Source organism: Peromyscus maniculatus, chromosome 8 (assembly GCF_049852395.1).
Source record: "Peromyscus maniculatus bairdii isolate BWxNUB_F1_BW_parent chromosome 8, HU_Pman_BW_mat_3.1, whole genome shotgun sequence".
In the NCBI taxonomy this organism is placed as follows: Eukaryota; Metazoa; Chordata; class Mammalia; order Rodentia; family Cricetidae; genus Peromyscus; species Peromyscus maniculatus.
The window spans coordinates 49,524,056-49,550,522 of record NC_134859.1 but is presented as its reverse complement, the minus strand read 5'-3'; the positions used below and the strand labels follow the sequence as shown (position 1 = coordinate 49,550,522).

The following is a 26,467-nucleotide window of genomic DNA, read 5'->3' as shown; positions in this document are numbered from 1 at the left end:
GGCAATTAAGAAGTTGATAAGGCCACTCAGGCTACTAGGGCAGATAGGTCTGTTAAATGAAATAGGCAAGTTAATGAGGACGCATGAGGGTGTGTGTGTGTGTGTGTGTGTGTGTGTGTGTGTGTGTGTGTGTACATTATTTCTTTAATTATTTCAGATTCTAATGCAATTATATCATTTTCCCCTTCCTTTCCTTCCTCCACGTATATTTTTTAAAGAAAGATAAATCCCTAGCTCTCCATAAGATAGAATTTTAGACGTGGCCCTATCCGTGTACATTGAAGAAGGTTCTGGAAAGGCCCAACTAGACAATAGCAGTGATTTCTTTTAGCAGAAAGAACCAAGAGTAGTCTTGAGGTCTTTACCCATATCTGTTACAGAAATATTTTAGCAACGATGAATTAATAGCACTAAGGTATACCATGTGAGCAGTGGATGTAACCCATGCCTCAGCAAGAGTAGCAGGCAAGCATCCAGGGCAGCCCACAGGCAAGGCAAGCCACAGACTGTGGCTCCTCTGTGTGGCTTGCCTTTATGATTACTGACTTTCTTCCCTTGTTTGTGTGAGCTTCAGAAAGGTGTGCGTTCTCTTTGTCTGTAGTTTAAGAACTATTTTAAAATACAAATGACTACGTGTCATGAGGAAGCAGAGGATAAGGGGGCAGGGGAATTGGCACCAGAGCCAGGATGGTGGAGACCAGGGTAAAGGTCATGCAGGTAGCACAAAAGAGGTGGGAGAAGCTTTTCTGAGAGCTGTCTGGGAGCAAAGGGTATACCTGTAGATGGAAAGAATTTCTAGTAATCTCTGGCCATAGGACTTGGCCATCCAAAGCATCCAGCTTAACCTCTCAGAAAGAACACCAGAGGCTATATCAAATGATCGTCATCTCTTTCAAGTAAATTATCATGCATTTTAATTAACATAATTTGCAAGGTTTTAGGGTGTGATGTGATGGGTCAGTGTGTGGGTACATGGTGCAGTGGTCAACCCAGGGTCATCATTAGCATACTCTTTACCTCGGAAGTGCATTGCTCTTTATTCTTCCATTCCTTGAGATACTGGGAGCTCAAAGATACCCAGTTCACCTCAGGGCAAAGGCATGCTCAAACGTATCAAGCTGGAGAAGGCTGTCTCAAGTCAACTTGCTAGTGCTGTTTGTTTTCCAAAGCAGAATAGAGTCATACCATGGTGAACATATGGGCCATATGTTTTACTATGAAGGGAGGTCTCGGGTTCCATGGTGCTATTCATAAATGGTACCATCTGTCGAATGCTTTTTAGAGGCTTGCCATTCATTGTTCTAAGCTCATAATCAGTTTTGAACCATCTAATTTTCATAACTTTCTGAAGTGGGCTAAGCTGTGTCCCTCACTTTGCAAATGAGGACTCAGAGGTGTGGCGTGGGGCTGGGACAGCAAGTTACTTGCCAGGTGACACACAAGAGTGAGGAATTGAAACAAAGGAGTCCTGTCCTAGAGCTCATGCCTGCGGCCACTGCATTTTATTTGCAGAACGAGACAGAGATTCTAGTGAGAAATGAGAGCACATCCTTTGATGGAACCTGCCCCCATGTTTTCACTGGATAGAGAAGAGCTCTTGATAAGAATCTAGAGAGGGAAGGACAGCTGAGAGTGTGGCGAGACATGCTGGTCCCAATTCATTTGAAAAGATGGGTGACTGCCAGAAGAAAGGAGTGGCCCTGATGACTCCCAAACACTGAACTGTGGACACACCAGGACTTGTTTCTGCCCCTGGATGATAAGCATTTCTAACGCCAAAGATTGATGGTGGTGCCTGCCTTGCAGGGTTTCATCCTCTAAGGAAATGACTTTCCCCAGTGGAGATGGTCCCCTCTGTCTGTATGCATCAGATTCTTTCAAAAGACATCAGTATCTGAGCCTGCTTCTTAGAGGCCTGAATTGAACTGCCTAGGACTGTAGGTTTCCATGTTCTGCAGTCTGCTGAGACGATAACCTTGGCCCTGTGAAGAGGCTAGGTTTCAGGGAGGTTGGCACTCAGAATGCAACGCTCCAGGCTGCCATAGCAGTATATAGATAAATCTGAGGAAGCTTAGGACCTCCAAGATGCAGGTGGGCCAGGAAAGAGGGGAGGCCAGATTCTAGATCATGACTAGTGCCAAATGGGCTTCTCTTTGCAATGGGTGACAGTTAATTTAGAGACTCACAACTGGACCAGTTGTGAGTCTCTAAATTAACTGTCAGTTGAGGGCTGGGCCGACGTCTGTACCAAACCTGCTCCACAGAACTTGGGGGACAATAAAGAAAGAGAAGAAAGGATGTGAGAACTGGGCGACAGAGAGGAGTCACTGTGAAACACTGGCCGCTGGGTAGGACGTGGCCCTGGGACTTAAGACTCACTGCAGTTATGGCTCCCTGTACAAGACCTGGTAAGATTGGGCCAGCAAGATAGTCAGCATTCCAGCAGGATGAACTAACTGAACTCAGTGGACTGCAGACTAATAAAAAGGAAAAGCCATGACAACGGGAGGGGGACATGCTAGAAGAGTCCCAGGGGAGTAGGATGTGGTGTTGAGATAGATGTGACCAAGATGTATTGTATATGTGTGTGAAATAGTGAAAATATCAATAAAATATATTTTTAGAAACAAGAGTTTATCAATCTAATGCAGACTTACTGGAACCGAGGAGGCGTCTTTGGGAACCTGGTAAATTAAGTACCTCTATGGTAGAGCGTGCCGAGATGGAGGAGGATGCTGGGTTCTGAGGCTAGAAGGCCATCCTCGGGACAGATGCCCTGGAGGAGGATGCAGGGTTCCCAGGCTAAGTGACCATCCTGAGGATAGATGCCCTGGAGGAAGATGCAGGGTTCCTAGGCTAGGAAGCCATCCTCAGGACAGATGCCCTGGAGGAGGACGCAGGGTTCCTAGGCTGAGAGGCCATGCTCAGGACAGACACCCTGGCTGACTCCTCTGATAGGCTGTTCTCAGAGACCTCTGTCTCATGGATACCTTCTGCCTCACATTAAATGTCAGTGCCTCAGAGAAGCCTTCCCTGGCAGCCTCCTTCCCACTGCCTTATTGCTTCTGCGCCAGAGAGAGTGTGAATGTCTAGGGTGGTTGGTATAGCTGACAGGTTAGGAACTCCTCTGAGGGTCTCTTCCCAGCCTATAGAGCTGTTCCTGGCACAGAGGGACTCATTCTAATATATGTCTGTTGACTTACATTCCTTGAAAGGTCAGGTATCCTCTGCCCTTTGTCAAAAGACAAATTTGGCTGAAAACCTAACAGCTTTCCTTTTCCACTTTATAATGGAGCAGCACTTGATTCCACGCAGCAGAATGAGTTCTTGCAGTGAATGAAGGAGGAGGGGTTGGCTTTGCAGGCAGAAAAGCCCCAAGAGACAGAAACAACAAAAAGTCATTGTTTTAACGGGACTCCTCACTGGGTGAGGCAGAGAGGGTGATCTGACTGGATCAGGAGCACCAGCCTTCCTAGGCCTGGTTCCTGCAAGACTATTGTTTTAGGAGACTGGTCCCCGTTCTCATCGTTCACTTTTGATTGTGTGGCTAGAGCACCGTGGCCCCATTCCAGCCTCGTCTGCTCTGCCAGGCAGAGCAGTGCCAGCTGTTAGCACAACACTGTCACCTTTAGAAAAGTTGAAGACTGGAAAAGGACATGGGGCCGTTGCCACAGAAAGTGCCTTCATAAGGGACAGAGGGACAGCAGTGGTGGCAGCAGCCGCAGTGCCACTATTTCATGTGGATTGAGAACCTGGCATACACCAGCAGCAGGGCTGGGGTGGGGTGGGGGTCGCACTCAGGTCACATGCTTGTTCAGACGGTTCACACCAGCTCTGTGAGGCAGGTGTTGCTCACAGAGGTCAGAGCTCCCACCAGGCCAGGGAGAGGAAGGGCTACTCACAGGGTCCAGATCAAGGCCCATTCTGACCAGGCATTGCATAAATCTGTCCTGTTGCTTCCTGCTCATAGATGGAGCTTTTAGCTGAAGGTTCTTGCAGAGGTTGCTTGCCTCTATCTCAAGACAGAAATGAGGGGCAAAAAGAATTGGTCTCACCTTGGTCAAGGTCAGTAGGAGGACCCTAGGGACACCCAGCAGAGACATGTAAAGGTGATGGCTGTCTCTTAGGTGTGGGACTCACTCTGATGCTTTTCACTCCTTATATCTTCTGGAGAAAAGATTGTTCTGGCATCAGACTTTTCTGATCACGTAGGCCTGGGTGTAATTTTTTTTTAAAAAAAAAACTTAGACCTATAAATAATGCTTTTAATTCTGAGATAGTTGATAGTAAACTCATAGAGTAAATTGTTATATATAAAATGGAAAACCTTTTAGCTAGTGGAAATGGTCCACTCACAGAAGTTAAGTTTCAAAGGTTGGATTTATTTATGTCTGTGTACTACTCATGTTATTTGCTGAACATTTAGTTTATGCTGGATATGGAGGAATTTGATTCGCAGCGAGTAATGTCTGTTGAGCTGATGGTCTGCAGGTTGAAGTGTGCGGCAGGGTCAAGGTCCCCCAGCTGGTGTCCTGTGTTCTCCCAACAGCCCCAAAGCCCTATGCTCCATGACCGACCGTCCGTCTGGCCTCGTGACCTCACTGTTAACCTGTTCTATTCATTCACCTGAAACCTGTGATCCATGCAGATGAAGTTTTGTTAAAATAGTGTAGGGCAGGACTGAAGGAGAGCATAGGAGGGCAAGTGATAACGGCCACCACATGTATTTAATTATAATAACTTGCAGTCATTGACTCCAGTGTCCATGACAGTGACTGGTTACAGAGACTGGTGATCGGTGCTGCGTCAGATTGTGTTCAACCAATGGCTTTTCCTGTCCATTTCTCAGTATTCAGGAGCAAGACAAGAGACTCCAGGCTCTCTGGAATGCTTGTGAGAAGTTGCCCAAGGCCAACCATAACAACATCCGGTAAGTGGGGAGTGGAGAAAGTAGGTTGGGCTTGTATGAACCCAGCTGGCCTGTTGCCTGGGTAGAGAACATAAAAACGATCATGCATGGTCATCCTATAGCATCCATGGTACCATGAACATTCACGGTCCATTTTAAGCTTCAAACAGCCTGTGAGGTAAGGCAGGGGCAAGATTTTGCTGCTAAGGAAAGGGACAGAAGCCACGTGTCATCAGGGGCTACCCAACAGCCATTGGCTAATTTATGAGGCTTTTCCGGTTTGTGAAGAACAAGGAGTATGGCACACCCTCTTACAGTATTTGAGGTTAGTGGACATCTCTGGAGCCGAAGGAGGCAGGTATGACCTTGAGCTAGTCCTAGGTGGGGTGGTGACTGTCTTCTCTCGGAACCACTTAGCTTCTCGCCGCCTCTCTGCTGCAGACCTTCCCCACCCTGGGCTTTTCTTCCTTCCCATGCCTGTTTCTCTCTTGCTTGCTTCCTCTCCTCCCTGTTTCTTAGGATGCAGATTTTCAGCTTCAACTAACGCTTCCATCTGCCTGATAATTCCCGTTTCCCTGTGCAGTGGTGTGGCTGTTCCTCAAAGCGCTAAACCCCAAATTACCATATGATGTGGCAGCTCTGCCTCAGAGCATATGCCCAAAGGAATTGAAAGTGGAGACTGGATATGGATGCACCCACATTCATAGCAGTGAGATTCACAGGAGCCAAAGTGGAAATAACCTAAGTGTCCCTAGGTGGATAAATGGATAAATCCAATGTATGTGTGCACATACGGTGGAATTGTGGTCCTTACAGTAACATGGATGAAAAAGGTTGGCTCCATATATAGGAGGTGTTGAGAGTAATTGGAGTCACAAGTACTGAAGGTGGTTACCAGGGCTGGGCAGAGTGGAGAATGCAGGGGTTAATGTCCAATGCATACAGTCTCCATTTGAGGTCAAGGGGTCCTGAAGGTAGATAGATGGTTGTCATGGTTGCCTAGCAATGCAGATGTAGCTTGTAGTACTTCATTGTATGCCTACATGCTGTTGGTTGTTTTCTTACTTTTTGTCTCTTTGCGGGGGTCCACTACCCAGCTCTCAAATAAATCATACATGGAGGCTTATTCTTAATTATAAATGCCTGGCCTTAGTGTGGCTTGTTTCTTGCCAGCTTTCCTTAACTTTAAATTATCCCATCTATCTTTTGCCTCTGGGCTTTTCCTTTATTATTCCTTTATTATTCCTGGATACCTTTCTTTGTTTCTTATTCCATGGCTTGCTGGGTAGCTGGGATCTCCTCCTTCTCTGGCTCCTTCTCCTTCTATATATTCTTTCTGCCTGCCAGGCCCACCTATTCTTTCTCTTGTCTTGTTATTAGCCATTCAGTTCTTTATGAGAACATCAGGTGTTTTAGACAAGCACAGTAACACAGCTTCACAGAGTTAAACAAATGCAACATAAACAAAAGTAACACACCTTAAAATAATATTCTACAACACCTACAAATGGATAAAGTGAATTGTAGATGTATTTCATTAAAATTTGCATTTAAAAATATTCTGATCCAAGTCATGTATGCACAACTCACTACATGTTGGTGACCTCGACTCTCAGCCACTGGCAAAGATCCAGGTTGAATGTTCTCAGAGGCCCCACATCCTGGTCTAGTTCTAGGATGCTTCTCAGAGGTTGAGACCTAAGCAGGAGTGGCTGTGGATAGAACTAGTACAGGAAGAAGATGTTGACTACTGGGTTGGACACCCGGCTCCCCAAAGGCAGGTGCACTGACTGCTGGCCTGTCAGGAGATGAGTTGAAATCCTCCAAGGAGCTTCATTTGCTATGACCCAAGGGTTAGGACAGAAGCCTTTTGTAGCTAGGAGTACAGAAGAAAACCCACCCCTGGGGCCTCTCGGAAGGACAGGGATATTCTCAGTGCGACATTCCCAAGCCATTGAGGTGGTGGTGGTGGTGGCGGCGGCGGGGGGGGGGGGGGGGGGGGGAGTGGGAGGGTTTGTTATCTTGTTCATAGCTTCTTCATTCTCTTTTAAAAACTGAAGTTACAGAGATATAACCCACACACCATTGTGCCTTTCTAAAGGGGACATTTAGGATTGATGCTCTACTTGCAGAGTTGTGCACCTGTTGTTGATAGTGTCCGATTTTAAAGTGTTTTTAACCATTCCACAAAGAAACCCAGTCCCCAGTCCAGCCCAGCAACCACTAATCCGCCTTCTTGTACTGTGCACTTGCCCGATCTGGATATTTCACATAGGGAAGTAGAACTACACTGTGTGGCCTTTTGTGTCTGTCTTCATTGAATTGCCATATTTCCAGGGCTCATCCATGTGACAGAACATGTCAATTCTTCATTCTTTTTTATGTCTTCCTAACATGCTACATAAATGCACTCGCTCCTTGTAGGGCGTTTGTGTGGCCTCAGCTCTATGACTACTACACATAATGCCTCTCTGGGTGTCTTTTTGGCAGCTTGTACACAGGCATCTTTTTCTTGGGTGTATTCCTAGCACTGGAATTGCTGGGTCATGTTCTGTCTTCACTGGCTCTTTCCAGGAAGGCTGGGTGAGGGTAATAACAGCCCAGCCTGTGGATAACCACAGGCACTGGTCACATAGAGAGGATGACAGGAGGTGACACACAGGAGGTGACAGGGTTTGGTGATGGATACACCTTGATCATCCAGTACTAAGGCACAAAGACAGATGGGACCTTTTAATGGTTGTTCACTAGAGTAGATGTGAGCATCTAACTGGGTGACTACTGGGTCTGTCAGCTTTGGGGAAGAGAATCCAGGATTCCCACTTCCTGATGTGGGATATTTCTTCATATATTGCTGGATCTATGAGTCTCCTTGTCAGGAACGTCCTACACAAGAGACCTTTCTATTAGGTCCTGCAGGACTCTGGCTAGTATTGATTTCTAGTGAAACCCAACTTGTCTCATTGCCTTTCAGGTACTTGATCAAATTTTTATCCAAACTGTCTGAATATCAGGATGTAAACAAGATGACTCCCAGTAACATGGCAATCGTCCTGGGACCCAACCTCCTGTGGCCACAATCAGAGGGGTGAGTACAGGAAGGAGAAGCCCTCTAGGGTACCAGGCATGGACCACAGGGCAGGGGGCCTGGACCCTGGATCATCTCAGCCTGTTAGCTCTAGGTCTGTTGAGGCCTACTCCTTCTTGGGGTCAGGAGAAGGAAGATAATTCTCTGTAGCTCTCTATTGCTGATGGGCTCTGAGCTATGGATCTGAGGAAGGTATTCTTTGACGAATCTAAACCAGTGTGTAGGGTGACAGAGGAGGGCAAGGACATGATGGCACCAAGCAAGGCAAGCTCTCTTGGACCCTCTGGAGGCATGGAGGCTAGCTCCTGGCATCTAGACCTGAAAGGATGGGGGGGCTATCTGCAAGATGCAGCTGAGTTGAAAAGCAGACGAGCTCCCCTCTGCCGAGAAAGCATTTATGGATATTGCGTCATCACCAGGAGGGATGATGTTCCTCAAGCTTCAGGGAAGCAGCTGACAGATCTGGGCCTGCAGAATTCCAGGCCAGGGTCCTTTCTCGAGCTTAGCGGAGCGGAGCGGAGCTGTCCCTCTGCCCCAGCTGGTAACCCCTCTCCCCTGCTCTGCTTGCAGGAACATCACCGAGATGATGACCACGGTTTCACTGCAGATTGTCGGCATCATCGAGCCCATCATCCAGCACGCAGACTGGTTCTTCCCTGGGGGTCAGTGCCAGCACTCACATAGTGGGGACAGAGAAGGAGAGGAGGGGACAGGAAAGCCACTGTGAGCTTGGAGCCTGTGAAGCCAGGGGTGTGCACCCAGGCTTTGGCTGGTGTTTCCACTCCTCCTGAACACACCTACCAGGCCTTGGAGGAGGGTCTGGGGTGCTCCCCTCGATATCGCTGCAGAGGAGACATTCTGGCCCCCAGGTGTCCATGCCCTCCGCTAACCAGGTCCATAGAGTCTCCTGACCTAACATTTATACTATGGTTTATTCACATCTACAGAACATGAGCAACTGTCAAGAGCAGAGTGTCCCCTTAGCTCCAAACCCCTCACTTTCCCAGTGCAGAGGGTGCCTGAGCCTGAGGCGTGCATGAGGTAGGGGGTGGAGAAGCCCTTCTTTAGTTTAGGGCTCAGGCATCCATCGCCTGGGCACTGCCTTCTCCTGACTCAGATGGTGTTCTCTGAGCTGCCCCTCAGTGCATAGGAACAGCGCCCCAAGGCAGTGAGTTACTTTTCCTGTACCTGGTTCAAAATTAGGTACTTGATACCGTTCTCTACCAGGGAATTTACAAGATGCTCTGAGCCGCGGAAGTCTCTGCGGTGATCATTTTACAGAGACAGCAGCTGTAATAATATTTGCTAAAACAACAACACACTGATCCTGTATGTTGTGTGTAGTAAATGTTGAGGGTGAGCTTATCGCCACTAACTTGTGTGAGGATGAAATGTGACTAAGGCTGGGATCCCAGCATCATCGTTCAGCAGTCACGGCTGACCTGGTTATCTTCCTCTATTACAGGCCACTCTGGCGATCACATAGTCTCTTTGCTGGCTGGTCAGTCTGAGGAATGAATATCACTAGGTTAGCTGGTGTAGACTGTGAGGTGAATGTTTCTCAGGGCAGCAGCGCGTGAGCGACTCTCACCCAGGAAAGGTGGGCCATTAACAAGAGATCACGTACACTGATCCTTTCTCCCTGCAGAGATAGAGTTCAATATCACAGGCAGTTATGGGAGTCCGGTCCACGTGAACCACAACGCCAACTACAGCTCAATGCCCTCCCCAGACATGGACCCCGCTGACCGGCGCCAGCCAGAGCAGGCCCGCCGGCCCCTCAGTGTTGCTACGGACAACATGATGCTGGAGTTCTACAAGAAGGATGGGTATGAGCTAGTGTCCCTTTTTCAGCATTGGGAATATTGGTTTGAGGGGGGGGTGTATTTAAGAAAACCAGGATTGACAGGAAGGCTGTACTTATTAATGGCACTGGAGGTGGCGTGTAGCAGTTCGTTTGGGACCTCATCCCTGATGCTTTTGTCTGTGCTGTCTGGGACCGGTGTCATTGGCCTGCCTCTCTTTGGGCCAAAGGTAAGTACAGCCTTCTTAGCTGACCTGCTTGCCATTGGTACGATTAGTTCTTAGCAAATAAAGAAATGTTGGTCAATGAAGGAAATTAATTTACAAATCATCAGCTTTCTTTTTCTTTTTCTTTGAGACATCATCTTATATAGCTCAGGCTAGCCACACACCACACACACACACACACACACACAGGCATGACCTTAAACTTCTAATCCTCCTGTTTCCACCTCCCAAGTGCTGGAATTCTAGATGTGTCTCTGCAGCGCTGGAGATTGAACTCCGGGCTTTGTGCATGCTGGATAAACACTCTGGGCAGCTGAGCCTCACCCCCAGCCCATAAGCTCTTTACTTTGACTCAGAACACACAGATGTGTTGCTGGGAGTGTGGCCCGGTGGCACGATTCATGCTTTGCCTGTGCGAAGTTAAATCTCAGTAGTATAGCATTTCCAAAAAGAGCCAACAAGGACAAATGTGTGGCCACTTCTACCTCTTCGTCAGCTTGGCCTTAACTGCAGGCCTGCTGACCTGCCATCTTGAGCACAGCACCTTTAATGAATAAGTTGCTCTGTGAGGCAGGAAAGGAACCCAGGAGTGGTTCACGTATAGACCTTGTGTAGGTTTCTCAGGGTCTGCTCACGTGAATGCAGTTCAAGCTCACCCAGCTTAGTGGGTGAGTGTGAGGAGCAGCCGCTCCGTGCACCCATTAAGCCAGTTTACATAATGCCTAATTACACCATGTGATCCCCTTAGTGAGCAACAGAGGTCTGAGCAGTTACATAACCCACTCCAGTGAGTCATGGTGAGCGGCCACCCAGGGACCGCAGAGCCTGTGGACTGATGAGAGTCCAGCCCGCCAAGGGTGTCAGGAGTGGATTACCGTGGTTTGCCAAGCCAGTCAATTAAGTAAACTGTGATTAGGAATTTAAAAACTAGGTACATGCAATCACTTCTACAACTGCTCCTTCAGGGCGGGACCATGGAGCACCACCAAGTCAGTGTCTGAAACTCAGATGATAGGGACTAAAGCAGCCAGATCTCCCCCTTCCCCCAGGAACCACCAGGATGTATTGCAAAGGCAGATGCAAAAGGGTCCTTGGGGGACCTGTGGAACAGTGGGAGTCAAACTGTCCTTCCTCTTCCTGCATGGGAGTTGGCACTGGGGGCTGGAATTTGCAAAGGAGCCCCAAGACTGTGTCCTGTGATGTGTGTGTGTGTGTGTGTGTGTGTGTGTGTGTGTGTGTGTGTGTGTGTGTATTGGGGGGCAGTTGTCCTCAGTGGGTTACTGTCCCTGCTTATGACCTTGCTCAACACAGATAATGTGTGAGGTGCATGGGGTTATTTGTGTATGTGTGCATTTGTGTTGTTCGCTACCTAGCACGGAGAGGGAAAGTAGAAACTCTTAGATATTCAAATATGGAAGAGAGAAATCTTTTACCAAAAAAGTAGCAAAACTACAGTTGGAGAGAGACAGAAAACTGGAACGCACATTGGTGTGCGTTTCTTCTAAAGCTCACTCTAAGCAGCAGCCCAGTCCCCATGTGACCCCTCACCCAGCCATCAGGATGCCCTCACAGGTAGATGCTGGTACTGGCCGAGCCATAGAGGACACCACAGAACCACTGGGCTCATCCAAGTCTACTGACCTCCTGCAGTGTACAAATGTGGCAACAGCTTAGCCAATGGCATTTTAAGCTGATGCCACTTCTCTGGTGAGGTCCTGTAGCTTCAGTACACTGGGAATGAACTGTACAGTCTGTGTGCCCTGCTGATCTAAGGTTGGGACCTGTGTGAGGCTTGGTATGTATAGACACTTCTGCTAAGCCTGGTGACCTGAGTTTGATCCCCAGACTCCACATGATAGAAGGAGAGAATTAATTCTCACAGGTTGTCCTCTGACCTCCACACGTGTGCCATGTGCATTTGCACACACACACACACACACACACACACAATCTGAAAGTTTATAAACTCAGGGTCTTATTTCCATTGTCTACCCTCCCAGTCTATATATTACTGCAATACATGAAGTAAAATGTATTGTGTGTGTTTTAAAATTTGTATTCCACAGCAAATCAAATGGAAAACATAGTTTAAGCCAACCCTCAAAGAGCTGTCTGACAGGGCATGATTTGCAGCCATATACTATATGGTGACATTTGGGCAATGATAGGTCACATACATGACTGTCATATGAGATTTATGTATCTAATGATGCCATAGCCAGCATAGTTTGTAAGTATGTTCTGTCATGTTCGGACAAAAATGAAATTGCCCAATGACAGATTTCTAGGCTCAATGGTCAGTTCTGAACTTTGAAAGGAGGAGTGATTGCTGTTTGAGGGAAAGGGGAACATTCTCAATCCCCTGAGTAGCAACAGTATTCACTAATTCTCAACATCTGTCCCCATTTCCGAGCTCTTAATATATCTTGAGAAAAATGTTAAAGTCTTTTAAATTGCCCATTGAAATGTTGACATTAAATAGATGTTGTGGAAGGGTTTTGCCCAAGATAAAAAGAAACTGTAAACTATATATCAATAAAATCAGAAAAGCTGACAGATAGACTGGATAAAATTGGGCAGAAGTGGGAAGTTTTCTGTCAGTGTCAAGAGCATCTTTTGGGCCAAATGCCTTCTAAATCCTAGATGTCATGGAAGCAGCTTGCTCTCCACGGGTCTGGGCTTGAAGCCTTTCTGACTCATAACACAAGTAGAATGTCTTCAGTGAGTCACGGGTCAGAGTCAAGAGCTCACATCTGTGGTTTTCATCATGACACACAGGATGATGGCCACCCACAGATACGGCGTCCAAATCTGCAACCTGTGTATATTACTTTATTTGGCACGGGTCAGGGGGAGCCTTTGCAGGAATGATTAAAGTAAGCATTTTGATGTAGGAAGTTCAACTGGCTTCTCAATGGTCCCTCTAGGACATCATTTACAGGAAGGAGGCCAGGAACTACACTGAACTAGAGCTGTGAAGGTTGAGCTGAGATTTAAAGGTTGGCTGACACCAGAAGCTGGAACAGAAATAGATTACATGTCCTCTAGAGCCCCTGAAGGGACCACAGCCACGCTGCTGGTGAATGGACCATAGTGATAGAGAATGTGGAATCTGCTTCCAGAACTGTATGTTTCTGTCATTTGCCAATTTCGTGGTACCTATCACTGCAGTGCCAGGAGCCTAATACAACCATTTACTGCAGCTGCCAGCAAGTAGCATTGTAGGGAAGATGGCAGCAGACACTCCAATTGTCCTTGCTCAGTGTTGGTGTTTCAATGACCTTGACTGGCATCTGAGCTAGCCACGGTAATGTTCCTGGCTGAGGGCAGAAGGTGTATTGTGGAACTTCTGAGACTAGCCCTATAGGTTCTTCCTATGTCTCTGGGGACACTCAGTCTTGGAATGTAGCTGGTGCCGAGTCCAAGCATCCCCCAGAGGGAAGTGGAGGTCCCAGTGGGATCTGTCCCAAGGGAGCAGTGAGCTAGCAGCCAGCTCAATTTACCAGCTCTGTCAGGAAGTCTCAACTTTTGAGTGACATCCCCACATCTTTAAGGTAGCAAAGCAGTACACAGGGGCTAGAAGGAAGATGGGCTCAGCAGTCAAGAGCACATGCTGAGCTTCCAAAGGACGGAAGTTCAATCCCCAGCATGGTTGGGTAGCTTACAACCACCTGGAACTCCTGTTCCACGGGATTCAAGTGCCCTCTTCCCGCCTCCATGGGCACCCTCACATGTGCCACACACAGAAGCACATACATATAAAAAAATAATCTTTAAAGTAGTGGCCCGCCTGGACCCTCTTCTGCCACTGAGGCATCCTGACCACGCCTTTTCCTTGCCTCTTAAGTACGTGATAGTTTTGTCTATCGACACGATGCCAAGTGTTTGAGCTAACTCTGCGAACATAAAATACACTAAAGGCTAAACTGGCCAGGGACACCTGACGGCCATCAAGGGCTCTCTCTAACTTACAAACCCTTCTTCAGGCAGGAAGGTTGTGACCCTTCATAGCCAGGTTCCCTGTTCTCTGTCAGCTTTTTCTCCACTGACCCTTTCAGCCGAGATGACAGTTCGACCATCCAGGGCCGAGCGCTAAAATGTACAGAGGCAATAGTCGGATCTCGGCTAATATAACTGAATCCCTGAGATAGTCAACTGAGGAGGAGGGAAGTGTATTGTGGGTAATGGCTTTAGGCTTGAACCTGTTGCTTGGCCCCATTGCCTTAAGGGCTGCAGTGTGTACATAGAAATTCACAGCGGAGGAAGCACAGGAAAGAGCAGGAGGGGTCCCAATGGCCACTTCTGAGACACGCGGCTGGTAACCTAGCATCCTATGGGGCCAGCTCCTAAAGGGTCCATCATCTCCGCAGATGGCCAGAGGTCAGGCTTTCAGCACATAGACCTTTGGAAGACACGTATCCCAACCACTCCAGGAGGGGTTTTGTGAACTTCTCCTTTAATTTTAGTTCCGTACTCCTAGAGGCTTCTACTAGGCTCTCAGGTTCCCTTCTTCAGAAACCCATCTTGACTGGTCTAACAGGCCGGAGCCCAAAGGACAATCAATAGAAGGAAGAGGGGCTCTGAGCCACCCTACTTCCGTGCTTTATGGGTAGGGAAGGAAGAACTCTGATGTTTGATGTTAAACCCAGGTGGCATCTTCCCAGTGTCTCCCTCCATCTCATGCTGTCTGTCCCCAGTTTACCCCTTAATAAACACAGTCCACTCCTTTATTAAGCAGACATTTTATTTTGTTTTAGATGAAGTCTCATCATGTAGCTTTGGCTGTCCTGGAACTCACTATGTAGACCAGGCTTGAACTCAGAGATCCACCTGCCTCTGCTTCCTGAGTGCTGGCATTAAAGGTGTGTGCTGTCATACCCACTTACACACTTTTTTTTTTTTTTTTGGTTTTTTGAGACAGGGTTTCTCTGTGTAGTTTTTGGTGCCTGTCCTGGAACTCACTCTGTAGACCAGGCTGGCCTCGAACTCACAGAGAGCTACCTGGCTCTGCCTCCCGAGTGCTGGGATTAAAGGCATGCGCCACTTTAGACACTTTTTAAAGTCCTATGTGCTTGGCATCTGGAGTGACAGGACATTTACCACTGTTGATTCTTCCTCAAGGTTGTGTGTCCCTTATTAAAACAGTTTAGGACTAGAAATATTTCAAAATTTGGAGTATACGTTTAAACACATGAAACATCTTGGGGGTGCAACCCAAGTATAAAAATGAAATCTGTTTCACATATATATCCCGAAGGTCATTTTACACAGCATCTTTCCTGTTCCTGTGCTTTGAGTGCAAGTCAGCATTTGAGGTCAAGGGTAGAATTTCTGACATTCCTCTCAGCTCACAAAGCCTTGGGATTTGAAGCATTCTGCATGCCAGATTTTCAGATGAAGGGTGCTCAGCCTGTGCCTGGTCTCCTAGGGCTGAGGGTCTTATGTTTATTAGTCTATAAACACACCCAAGGGAGAGAGGGTATGCCACTCCTACTTTACAAAGGATACTCAAAGGTTACTCATCTGTATCTGTATCATATAGCTAACAATTGGCAAATCTGGGATTCATGCCAAAATGTACTGCCTCCAAAGCCTCCTCTGTTGCCTTGAACAGAAGAGTATATGTAGTCATCCTGTCATAGAAGCAATACAAACCAGGCCCTTTCTACAAGATATATTCTCATTTGTTCCACCTCCACCTTATCACTTTATAAAATACCATTCTGTAGCTGGGCACACCTCTCCTTAGACATACTTTGTGTTTATATTAGTTCACTTTCTGTTGCTATAGCTAAATGCTGGGGACTGGATGTCTTAGCCAGTGTCCTATTACTGTGAAGAGACACCATGACCTTGGCAACTGTTATCAGGGAAACATTAAATTGGGGCTTATGGTTTCAAAGGTTTAGTCCATTATCATCATGGCAGGACATGGCAGGACATGGCAGCATACGGGCAGACATGGTGCTGGAGAAGGAGCCGAGAGTTCTATGTCTTGATCCACAGGCAGCAGAAGGAGTCTGTGTACCTGGTATAGTGTGAGCATATACGAGACCTCAAAGCCTGGCCCCAGAGTGACACACTTCCTCCAATAAGGCCACACCTACTCCATCAAGGCCACACCTACTTTATCAAGGCCACACCTCCTAATAGTGCCACTCCCTACTCCATTTTCTTTCAAACACCACACTGGGTAGAGAAAAGAGGTTTACATAACTCATAGTTTCCGAGCCTCCAAGGCACAGTGCCAGCCTTGGCTTAGCATAGCAAAGGTCCCCTTGGCTGCATCCCACGGCAGATGGCTGTAGGGGTGCCTGTGAAAGCAAGAAATGACAGGGCAAGACCGGAAGCCAGAGAGAGGTTTAAGGATCATGCTTGCCCTTTTATAACATCGCATGTGAGAAGCAGGCTCCCATTAGAAACTCCTCGAGTCCTTCTGAGGATAGTGTCGCTTGTGAACCTATCACCTTGAGTGCCAGGTCCTGGCTCTTCAAGGGTCTGCTAGCTCCTAGCATCTTTTACCACATTCTCAGAAGACACACTATAGCCCTCTGCAAACCACAGCACCGTCTCTCGCGCATGCACAACCCATCCTGTCGCTTCTGCCCCCAGGCAGTGCTATGAAGGTGTGCCAGGTCTGTCATCAAAAGTTGCCCTCGTGGATACTGGAAGCAGGCAGGAGGTATTTGCCCCATTCGGTCTATGAGAAAATAGTTACAACGAGTCAGTAATTGGTCTACCTGGGACTGGAGGCATGGGTCATCTCAAAACCTACTCTCTGTTAAAGGGCTCATTTAAAAAAAAAAAATCCAAAGTGTGATTTATAGCAAATCTCATGCACAGGTGCTTGGCTGTGCATGATGGCACACACTTGTAATGCCAGCCTGTGGGAGGTGGAGGCCAGCCTCTGCTTTATGTCACAAAAGCCTATAATAACAAAGAAACAATTGGAAGGTTCCGGTAGGCAGAGAGGAATGAAGACTTGTCATCTGGCTTACCCACAGGAATCCCAGTGAGGAGTGGTGACGAACTCCAGGTCTTTTGGCTGGTGTTTCTTTAGCCTAACAGCGGGGAACCCAGCACCTCACCTTTGACCTTCAGAGGCGGCACGCACCACACCTTGAGTCTTTCCTGCTTCCGCAGGAGAGGCCCTGAGGAGCCAAAGCACAGTGCTCCAGGAGGCCCTCCCTGGGGCTCACTCTGTGCCTCCTAGCCTTAGCTTCTCAGAGTCTCTGCCTAACCTGGTGTTTGCTCCCTTCCTCTAAGGCTGATCCCTTGAGTTTCCTAAGAGGGAGTCCTGGAGGTGCTGGGGCCTCCACGTTGGCTTTGGATTTCTGTCAGCAGCACCAGCTGGAGTCAGCTTGCTGTCCTTCAACACAGCAGCACCTTGAGTCTGCTCTGATCTCTCTTTAAGACAACAGCGAGCAAAGACTTGGGAACTGGCGGTTCAGACTTAACGGTTTCATCCCCGTGTCTGTATGCAGTCCCCTTTGGACAGCTTTGTCATAGCTGCCTTGGGCGGAGTTTATCTGGACATTCAGGCTTACAGAATTAGCAGCTTGCTCTTTTGAGTGTAAATGAATATTTAGGTATTCGTGAGCATAGCTCCTACCTTTGCCATTGAGTCACTCCAAGATTTTAATAACTACATGAAAATGTCAGTGGACATGGTGTGTGTATTCACTGGACCCATGATGTTCTACCCATCAGCCTCTTCAACAGGCAGGACAGGCAGAGGGGTAACTGGTATAGTTCAGCAGCCTCTCGTGAAGGTGGCAGTGTGCGCTCAGCTTGTAGTTCTCAGTTGCTGGCATTTGCCAGTCATAATTGCCAGGGCTTGCTTAGTACCTAACTGGTGCCCAAACCTACTGTTTCCCAGGCTGAACCAGATCAGTGGGTAGTTTGGGGTCTGAGGTTCCCAGCATTGGAAGCCGCCCTTGGAAAGAGAAAGCATTTCCCACAGCACTGCTTCCAAGGACTGGGCTTGCCCTCCTGATGAGGGAAGGCCCTTCTAAGCAGAAGAGAATGTGGCAAGGAGGAGCAGAGGGGTGGGACTTCCGGACTCTTGTGGCTACCAGTCTACTGTGTTCCCTGACCTTTGCGGCTAAGTATTATCAGCTCCATCCCCTTGTGCAAGAATAAGCTTTTCTCCCTTTGTCCTGATAAATTCTGAGACCAGAAAGCATAGTTTGCCGAGCCTCCTTGGCCTGCTGTGACTACCAGGGGATACACACTGCCCCCTGCTCCTGCTCCTGAGTTTGATGACATTCCCGAGGTTTCCTGGAACATCTATGAAGGTGCTCGTTCAGGATGACAAGAGCCAGTGAGTCCTGGGAAGAGATAGTCCTCCATTCCAGGATGCCTCCCCAAAGCCATCGGGGGACCTGGGAGATGCCAGCTATGGCACTAGGCGTGAATGGTTCAGGAAGCTGGCGAAGCCTCGGTGTGTTTGGTAGCGCCTTCCCCGCAGCCCTCACCACAGGGTCTGTGCTGAGGCCTGTGCCCTTAAAAGGGTCCATTCCACCCGCTACAGCTCATCTCTGTATCTGAACTGCTCTTTGATCTTGCTGCACCTCTGCCACATAAATGTGACCATGTTAGAGAAGCAGGACTCCGTGGTGTAATAGCTCAGCGCCTCTGACCACGGAGTGAGAAGAGGAGAGAGGGAACACACAAATGTTCTCTTATTTTCACCCTACTGTGCCCATAGGCACTCGAGACGGGTCTGTCCTGGAGTGTGGCTTGTCCTTGTACTAAAGTTCGTGTCTCCCTCCATATTGGAGTTTAATGAAACTGTTCCCTCAGGACATGGGACCAAGGTCCCCCCGGAGCGGAGGATGGGGTACTAACTGCCTTCTGCGTCCATGCAACTTGAAAACAGAGCCGATGCCTGACTCTCTGATGATTCCAGTGCCCCATAGTCCTGGCAACTCCACAGCTCCCTATTGGCGAAATTATTAAGGCCACTCCACGTAGTTACAAGGGAGGTTTATTTAGTGGCATAACTTACAAATGAAGGGATAGGTAGGTTGCAGGGTCTAGGAAAGGCATGGCGCAGTCCGGCGGCAGTGATGTTCTCTGGAGAACCTTGCTCAGTCCACCTCCAGCGTCCAGGGTCCAGGGACCAAGAGAGCTGGCGCATCTGGGTCTTCAGGGCCCTCTCTTGGCCCCGCCTTGTAGGCGTGACAGTTGCCGAAGCCTCAATGGGGTTTGGAACTTCCCGATCAAAGCTGGAATGGCTACCCACTACAGCTCTCCTCTATCCACCTGCACAGCTGTGGCTTGTGTCGACACGGGAGAGGCTTGGAGATGAAACAGTAGTCAGTCACCTTGTCACACAGCCCGAGCTTTACATCAGGACCCTGACCTTTTTCACAGGAGACCCCGTGCAGAACACACCACCTCTGTGTCCAAAGGAAGGTGTAGATTCATTGGCACTAATATCTGTATGTTTCTGTCCCTGCAGCCTTAGGAAAATCCAAAGGTACAGTATCCTCTGGTAGCTACGAGGCCACTGGCAGTCTCTTAAAGCAAGCAAGCTGTGTGGTAGTGAGCTCGGCAAGAGGGTGAATGTGCCATGTTTGGTTGCTTGGCCGACTTACTTGGAGCTGTGTGTCCACCATCAAAATAGACTCTGAGCTGGAGGGACCACAGGCATGAGCAGCTCCTTCCCTGCTATGTAGATAAGCAGCTCTGGCCTACAGAGGTCACACCTTGAGAGGATACCCACCCAGCAGCGGCAAAGCTGGGCCTAGAACCCACCTTGCAGCAAAAAAATAAATAAATAAATAAATAAATAAAATGATGTATTTAGAAGTCTCCTGCTGGTTGGTTCACATCCTAGACTGGTGCTTTCTCTCCATGTCCCGCCTACCTTCATCTCACATGGGAGGAATGTTTCCCTTGCCCCCCAGGTAGGCCACATTCTGCTCTGAGGACAGCTTCAGTTCCACACCCCAGGATGCTTTGGGGGCCATTATCCCAGGGCCTGCTGGCTTTGGCAGAGGGTAAAAAGCACAGCTTGTGGACTCCCAAGCTGTTGGCTGTGCCCTGTTGTGCTTTGCCACTGTGGGCGGGGCTGCTCGTGCCAGGCCCGGGCTGGTCCCCAGCAGCCCAGGCACTGGAGCGTCGCTGGCCATACCCCTCCACTGTGGGCACTGCTTCCCAGGGCCCAGGAGGGTGCTAAGCCTGCTGCTCTCTCCTACACAGATTGCTTGAATGTCTCTGCTTCATGGGGGAGGGAACATGTCACCTGTCACACGTAGGTAAGCAGATGTTTTTGTGTCCCTCGCCAGCATGGGTGTGAGGGTCATGGACACATCTTGGGTGGCTCGAAGAGGCTCCTCTGCTGGTCGGAAAGCATCCTGCGCCCCGCCTTCCATGCAGCCTCCCGCCCCACCCTCCGAGCTGGCTGCACCCCTGCCATCACCCCTGCCGGAGCAGGTCCCAGACAGCCCCGCCACTCCAGCTCCTACACTCTCTCCATCAGGTGCCAGCCTGCAGCCCACCCCTGAGCGCCCCAGGTAAGCCCAGCCCCCCCTGCCATGGAAGGCTGGCATGTATGCCGGGGTGCCTGGGCTTTGGCTCCCACCCCAGGCCTCCTGGATCTGCTCACCCCCACCCCCACCTCTAAGCATTCATGTTTGGCTTTCTGCATCCCGCCAGCACCCAGTCATCTGCATCACCTGCCCTGGATTACCATGGGACGTACAGGCTTTCCAAGAACAGCATCCCCAAGCAGACATAGAAGGTGGCTCTTCTCCAGAACCTGCTGGGGACGTCCCTCCCTCCATGTCCCTCTTCCCGGGCCTGCATACGTTCCCTGGTCTGAACTTTAGGATGTCAGCGTTTCTACCTCCTTCTGCCTTTAAGTGTGCAGGGGCAGTTTTCACTACTAAAATTAGTGTCGGCCAGAGGTGTAAAGGTGGCAGTCACTCAGGGCGTGGTGACCTTCATGGCACTGCCTTTCAGAGAAGGAAGAGAACATCCGTTCCACCACCAGTTCAGCGAACATTACCAGAACTTGCTCTGCCTACAGCTAGTCATGTAGGATTTCTGCCCTGCATCCCATGCTCCAATGACAGGAGATGTCAACACTGAGCTCAGTGTGGTCCAGAGTGTAAGGAACGGATACCGAACCTGGTGAGGCCCAGGCAGAGGACAAGACTTGGAAGTGGGAGCAGCAGCATGGAGTCGTCTGTTTCTCTTCTCGTGCAGCAACCAGAGAACTCAGAGGCTGCTTGGGCAGCTATTGCTATGCTGGGGATACACACACCCTCACCAACCATGGTGGGGAGCGGGTGCAGAGCAGCCCGAGCCTTTAACTTAGGCTGTTCCTAAATTAGATTGCAGATCTTTTTTTTTTTTTTTTATTGCTTGCTTGCTTTAACGAGTAGAACATAATCCCATTTCAAAATATGAAAGTGACAAAGAGAAAAAGAGACATCATAGATTTTGGGAGGGGCAGCCAACACTGGGTGTGCTGGAGTGGTTGCTGACTGAGGCTCAGAGAAGCTTTGATGATGCCTGTGCAGCTGCAGGACTCTGGGTCCATGGGAGCTGAGACAGGGCAGGGCGAGCTTGGAGATGTAGAGGTTGGTAACAGTGGTCCGGACAAGCTGGCCTAGAGAGAAGGGACACGTGACCAGACTGACTGAGATGGTCCCTTTTTTATAGCACTCATCTGCATCACTTGTTTTTCCATCTTCCAGAAGAGATGCAGCGTGGTATATCTGTGCCATAGGAATAATCCTGAGGATGGATGCCCTGGGCTCTGAAGGCATTCCAGGGCTACTGTACATCAGTACCTCTCAGGGGCACTTCTCTGAAGGGTATCCCTGGATCCCCTGGGCTCTGAAGGCATTCCGGGGCTATTGTACATTGGTATCTCTCGGGGACACTTCTGAGGAGGGTATCACTCATTGGTACAGGTTATTGCAAAAGTCAGACATGCCCCCCCTTGACTGGAGAGCCATCGCCAGAGACCTGGCAACAGAGGTCGTGGCATTGGTCCTTGCAGGACACACTGACCCCAGGAAGCCCTCTTGACTCTGGTATCCCATGGTGATGGAAGGAACAAGAAGATCCAGGTGTTTAGTTTCAGAATGACTTAGTCTTCCCTGGTCGAGGACAGCACACAGAGGGGCCACATGTGTGCTCCATGTTGCTCACTGGTCCGCAGAGGGCAGAGGATACCAAGCCGAGAGTGGAACCCAGGCCATCAGTGATCCAGGAAGGGACAGTCGCATCGCCTATCCCAGACCATCAAAAGCCTTGAGAAGGGACTGAGACAGAGCAGGGATAGATAGTTAAGCAGGGACCAGACACTTAGCACTGCAGTGAACAAGATGGGTGCTGGAGCTGACTGTGCTTAAGAGCCCCCTTGTCCTGTGTGTTTGTTTCAGTGTGTCCAAAAGCAAGGAGCTGTCTCCAGGGTCTGGGCAGAAAGGAAGTCCAGGTTCCATCCAGGGGACAGCCTGTCCAGGGACGCAACTGGGGCCACAGCCGGCTGCCAGCCCCAGCCAGCTTCCTGCAGACCAGAGTCCTCACACCCTCCGGAAAGGTAGGCCCCCTCTTCTGACCATTCTTAGGCCAGAGATGGATGTTCTTCCCATTAGCAAGGGCCTCTGGAAACTTTTGCTTAAGGAATCATTCCTAGTCTCAGCACTAGAGCTTTGAGAAATTCCCCAACCCCACCAGGGGATGGACTACACATGCATCGGGTCAGTGTGAGATGGATGGGGAGCATGTGATTTTGTAATATATCATGATGCTATGATGCTTCACCACATGATCCCAGTGAATTCCCCACACTGCTATGGAGAAAATATTGTTCTTCACATCATACAAAAGAGGCCTATTGGTTTTTTTAGAAGAGGCTAAAATAATCACCCCCAAGGCATGAAGCAGCAACCAGAAGACAGAAAGAACCCTGATCCCAAGCTGGCAGAGCCTAGCTTTCTCCCATCTGCACTGCAGGGGAGAGAAGACTGGGAAATAAGATATCCTCAGGATGGCTTGCCTTTCATGGAGGGAATGGGTGGGAGGGTGGGGGGTGGGGCAAAGGTGGGGAAGAGGCCACTGGGCCTCTCTGGGGAGTTAAATAAGTTCCTTCTAGCATTAGTCATGTACTGGCAGCCACCCATCAGTTCTGAAGACCCATGTTCATGTTCTCGGGATGTTCGCCTATTGGTGGGATCTCCTGGGTACTCAACTGCACTATGGATACCATTCATTTTCAGTTCAAGGTAGCAGGCATCCTCTAGGATTAAGTACAGAAAGGGGAACATGGAGGTGCTTCAGAGAAGCTGGGGCAGTGGTGTGATTTAAAAATGCAGCCACGTGGGGTGTATGTAGCTCAGTGCTTGACCACTTTCTTAACCCCCAGCACAGCAAGAGAGAAAATTACAATCGGTTCATCCATACTTGCACCCAGGGAGTCCAATTCTTGAGAGAAAGGGGGTAAAAGAAAGTGACCCATGGCCACAGCCTAGGAAGGGGGTGTGTGTGCAGCTACCAAGTCACAATTGTGAGGGGCGGAGTTCAAGTGTTCCGTTACACAGTGGGGTGACTATAGCCCCATATACAGTAGTTAATTAGCCATTTCCAAAGAACTAGGGAAGTCTTGGCAAGTTCCCAGCACACAGAAGTAATCACACTTGGGGACATGGGAATGGTAATGACTATAATTTGGTCATTATGCATTGCGTTCCATCGCTATACAAAAGCTATCATCTCTGTTAACTCAAAGATTACAGACCAAAGCCTGGGCAGCCAGTGCACAAGCTTGAAGTGGGGGCCTGAGTCAGTGTGGGCTGGGGGGTGTCTGCAGCCAGAGGGTTTATCACCGGGAGACCAAGGTCACTGCCCAGCTTCAAAGGCCATTTACTTCCCTCGAAAGTACCCCTGAGCATCCCTGTGGTGACACCTTGAACCGGAAACTTCTCCAGTCGAGCCAATGCTACAGACTCACTCTTAGAATTCAGTAAGGAGAGGAAGAGAAAGAAGTGGTAAGTTCAGAAAATGCGGCATGCTCTCTATTCATTTTTAAAAGCTCATTGGCTGCTCTTGGCATCCCAGGAGGAAGCAGTGGCAGCCAGGAACCATGAGGATACACACTAACAGTCATCCTAGCGGGCTTCCCTAATAGCCGTTTGTCCTGTGTTTTCTCTTACAGTTTCAAAGAAGTTGGCACCAATCCCTCCCAAGGTCCCCTTCGTGCAGCCAGGGACTGTTTCCGACCAGCCCACTGGCCAGCCCTCCCCCGTCAGCCTGTCTCCTACTCCACCGAGCACTCCATCACCCTATGGACTGAGCTACCCTCCAGGGTACTCCTTGGCCTCTGGCCAGCTTTCTCCTGCCTCAGCCCCTCCCCTAGCCTCTCCCTCTGTCTTCACAAGCACTTTAGCCAAGTCTCGGCCCACCCCTAAACCCCGACAGAGGCCCACCCTGCCGCCACCTCAACCACCCAGTGTCAGCCTGTCGGCCTCGAGTCCACAGTCCACGGAGAACCCCATGCTAGATGGCATGTCACCGGGGGAAAGCATGTCTACAGGTATGCAGGTTGTGGGCTGTCTGCAGGGCTCCTGTGAAGCTTAGCGGAGTGTGCCAGGGACAGGAGTGCAGAGTCACCTCTGGCCACAAGTCCCCTGGAGAAAGCAGTCCTGGAGAGCAGCTCATGTGCAGGGGAGCTCTTGGGACTTCTCCAGCCTAGGGATCCGATTCCGTTCAGCTGGTGGGATTGCGTCCTTGGGAATGAGACCTCCAGAGAGGCTGGCATCAAAGCACAGAGGTGGCGTCACCTTGGCCTAGACAGAGCCCAGCAAGTGAACAGTACAGATACCTATCTGGAGGAGAGAGGCTTTTCCTGAGTAGAAAAATAAGCCTCGCTAGGGAAATATATTTGCAGATACATATTAGAGATGGGTCACCTTCAGAAGAACATGCCTCCTCTTCTCTCACCATAATTCCTCCAGCGGCAAATCAAACAAACCCACAATTGCAAAACAAAGGTGGAGTTGTCTTCTTCCCAGGAAAGTGTATAAGCAAATGAAACTACAGTTAGTGAATACAGCTCACTGTGGTAGAAATGGGACGTTCTGAAAATGTCTCCCAGTCACTTGCCTTATACAATTATAAAGCCAGGGGCAGCTCTCTGCTGGCTGCTAATGTCCTGTGATCATTTTCCTTATTTAGGAAGATAAGCAAAGTGCTGGGCTGAGTCCTTGAATAGAGCTGGCTCATTTCATAGGGCAGACAGAGCCTGAGTACCACTGTTGAGCACTGTCCCACATAGCAGAAGGGGAGGCAGCTTAAGACATAGTAAGCAACACTGCATACCGACAAATATGCTCACACACATGTACACCACATGCACACATTAAAAGCACATATCCTCTGCATATACACTCACCACGTAAATACACACACCCACAAGTATGCACAGCACACACACATATACCACAAATATATACATATACACCTGTGCACACAGCATACATTTATGTATACTATACCACATGTACCATGCATGTTGATACCAAATACTCAGATGTGCATATAGCACACACATATACATACTGTGAAGCATTTGTCTAAATTGTTCTATTATTAATAAAAACCCGGGAGTCAGATATTGGGGCAAAAATCTGATAGATCAAAAAAGTGGCAGAGGAATGACCAGCTGACCCTCTTTCTCCATGCTTCCCAGATTGAAGGGGGCCTGGAATCTTCCTAAGCCCCTCCCTACTCTTTCCTGTGCCTCTCTATCATATCGTATCCTGTATCCTCCAAAATCTCTTTGGCTAATTCCAGTCAGCTAGTTGTTGATTCCACCCCAATTCGAGGTTAACCTTATTAACCGTCTTGGAGTGTCACAGTACAATCAAATATCTCATAACTTACAGTCCATCATCTAGGGAAACTGGAAAAGGAACTCCAGGCAGGAACCTGGAGGCAGGAGCTGATGTAGAGAGGCCATGGAAGAGTGTTGCTTACGAGCTTGCTCCTCATGGCTTGCTCAGCCTGCTCATTATAGCACCCAGGACCACCATCTCAGACATGCTACCACCCACAGTGGCTGGGCCGTCTCTCACATCAATCATCAGTTAAGAAAGTGCATCACAGGCTAATCTTAGGGGCATTTTCTCAATTGAGTCATCTTCCCAGGTGACTCTGGCCATGTCAAGTTGACAAGCCAGTACACTACAATACACTACACCCCCATATGCACATACACATCTGTATACCACACACATAGATGCCCCATACCCGCATGTTTACTTAGCACCCACATACATACATCACATATGAACTACATGCACATGCAGCACACACAAATCTATAGGCCATACTTGGACCATACATGTCATATTCACACATACACCAAACCTACATACACACACAGCACATATACCACACATACACATGTACATATAGCA

The 26,467-nt window shown here is 49.0% G+C and overlaps 1 protein-coding gene across 6 annotated transcripts in view; it reads left to right on the top strand.

Moving 5' to 3' along the window:
• Arhgap44 (Rho GTPase activating protein 44) overlaps window positions 1–26,467 on the top strand; it is a 174,940-nt gene that overhangs the window by 144,044 nt on the left and 4,429 nt on the right. For 2 of the 6 annotated variants that reach the window (XM_015992386.3, XM_015992387.3), the window contains exons 13-20: window positions 4,850–4,930; window positions 7,884–7,997; window positions 8,568–8,659; window positions 9,646–9,826; window positions 19,495–19,512; window positions 20,324–20,551; window positions 22,433–22,590; window positions 24,205–24,582. In XM_015992386.3, coding sequence (XP_015847872.1) covers window positions 4,850–4,930; window positions 7,884–7,997; window positions 8,568–8,659; window positions 9,646–9,826; window positions 19,495–19,512; window positions 20,324–20,551; window positions 22,433–22,590; window positions 24,205–24,582 — 1,250 coding nt within the window. The remainder of the gene's footprint in view (window positions 1–4,849; window positions 4,931–7,883; window positions 7,998–8,567; window positions 8,660–9,645; window positions 9,827–19,494; window positions 19,513–20,323; window positions 20,552–22,432; window positions 22,591–24,204; window positions 24,583–26,467) is intronic. The other 4 variants (XM_076542614.1, XM_006973524.4, XM_015992389.3 and 1 more) reach the window with 2 other exon arrangements.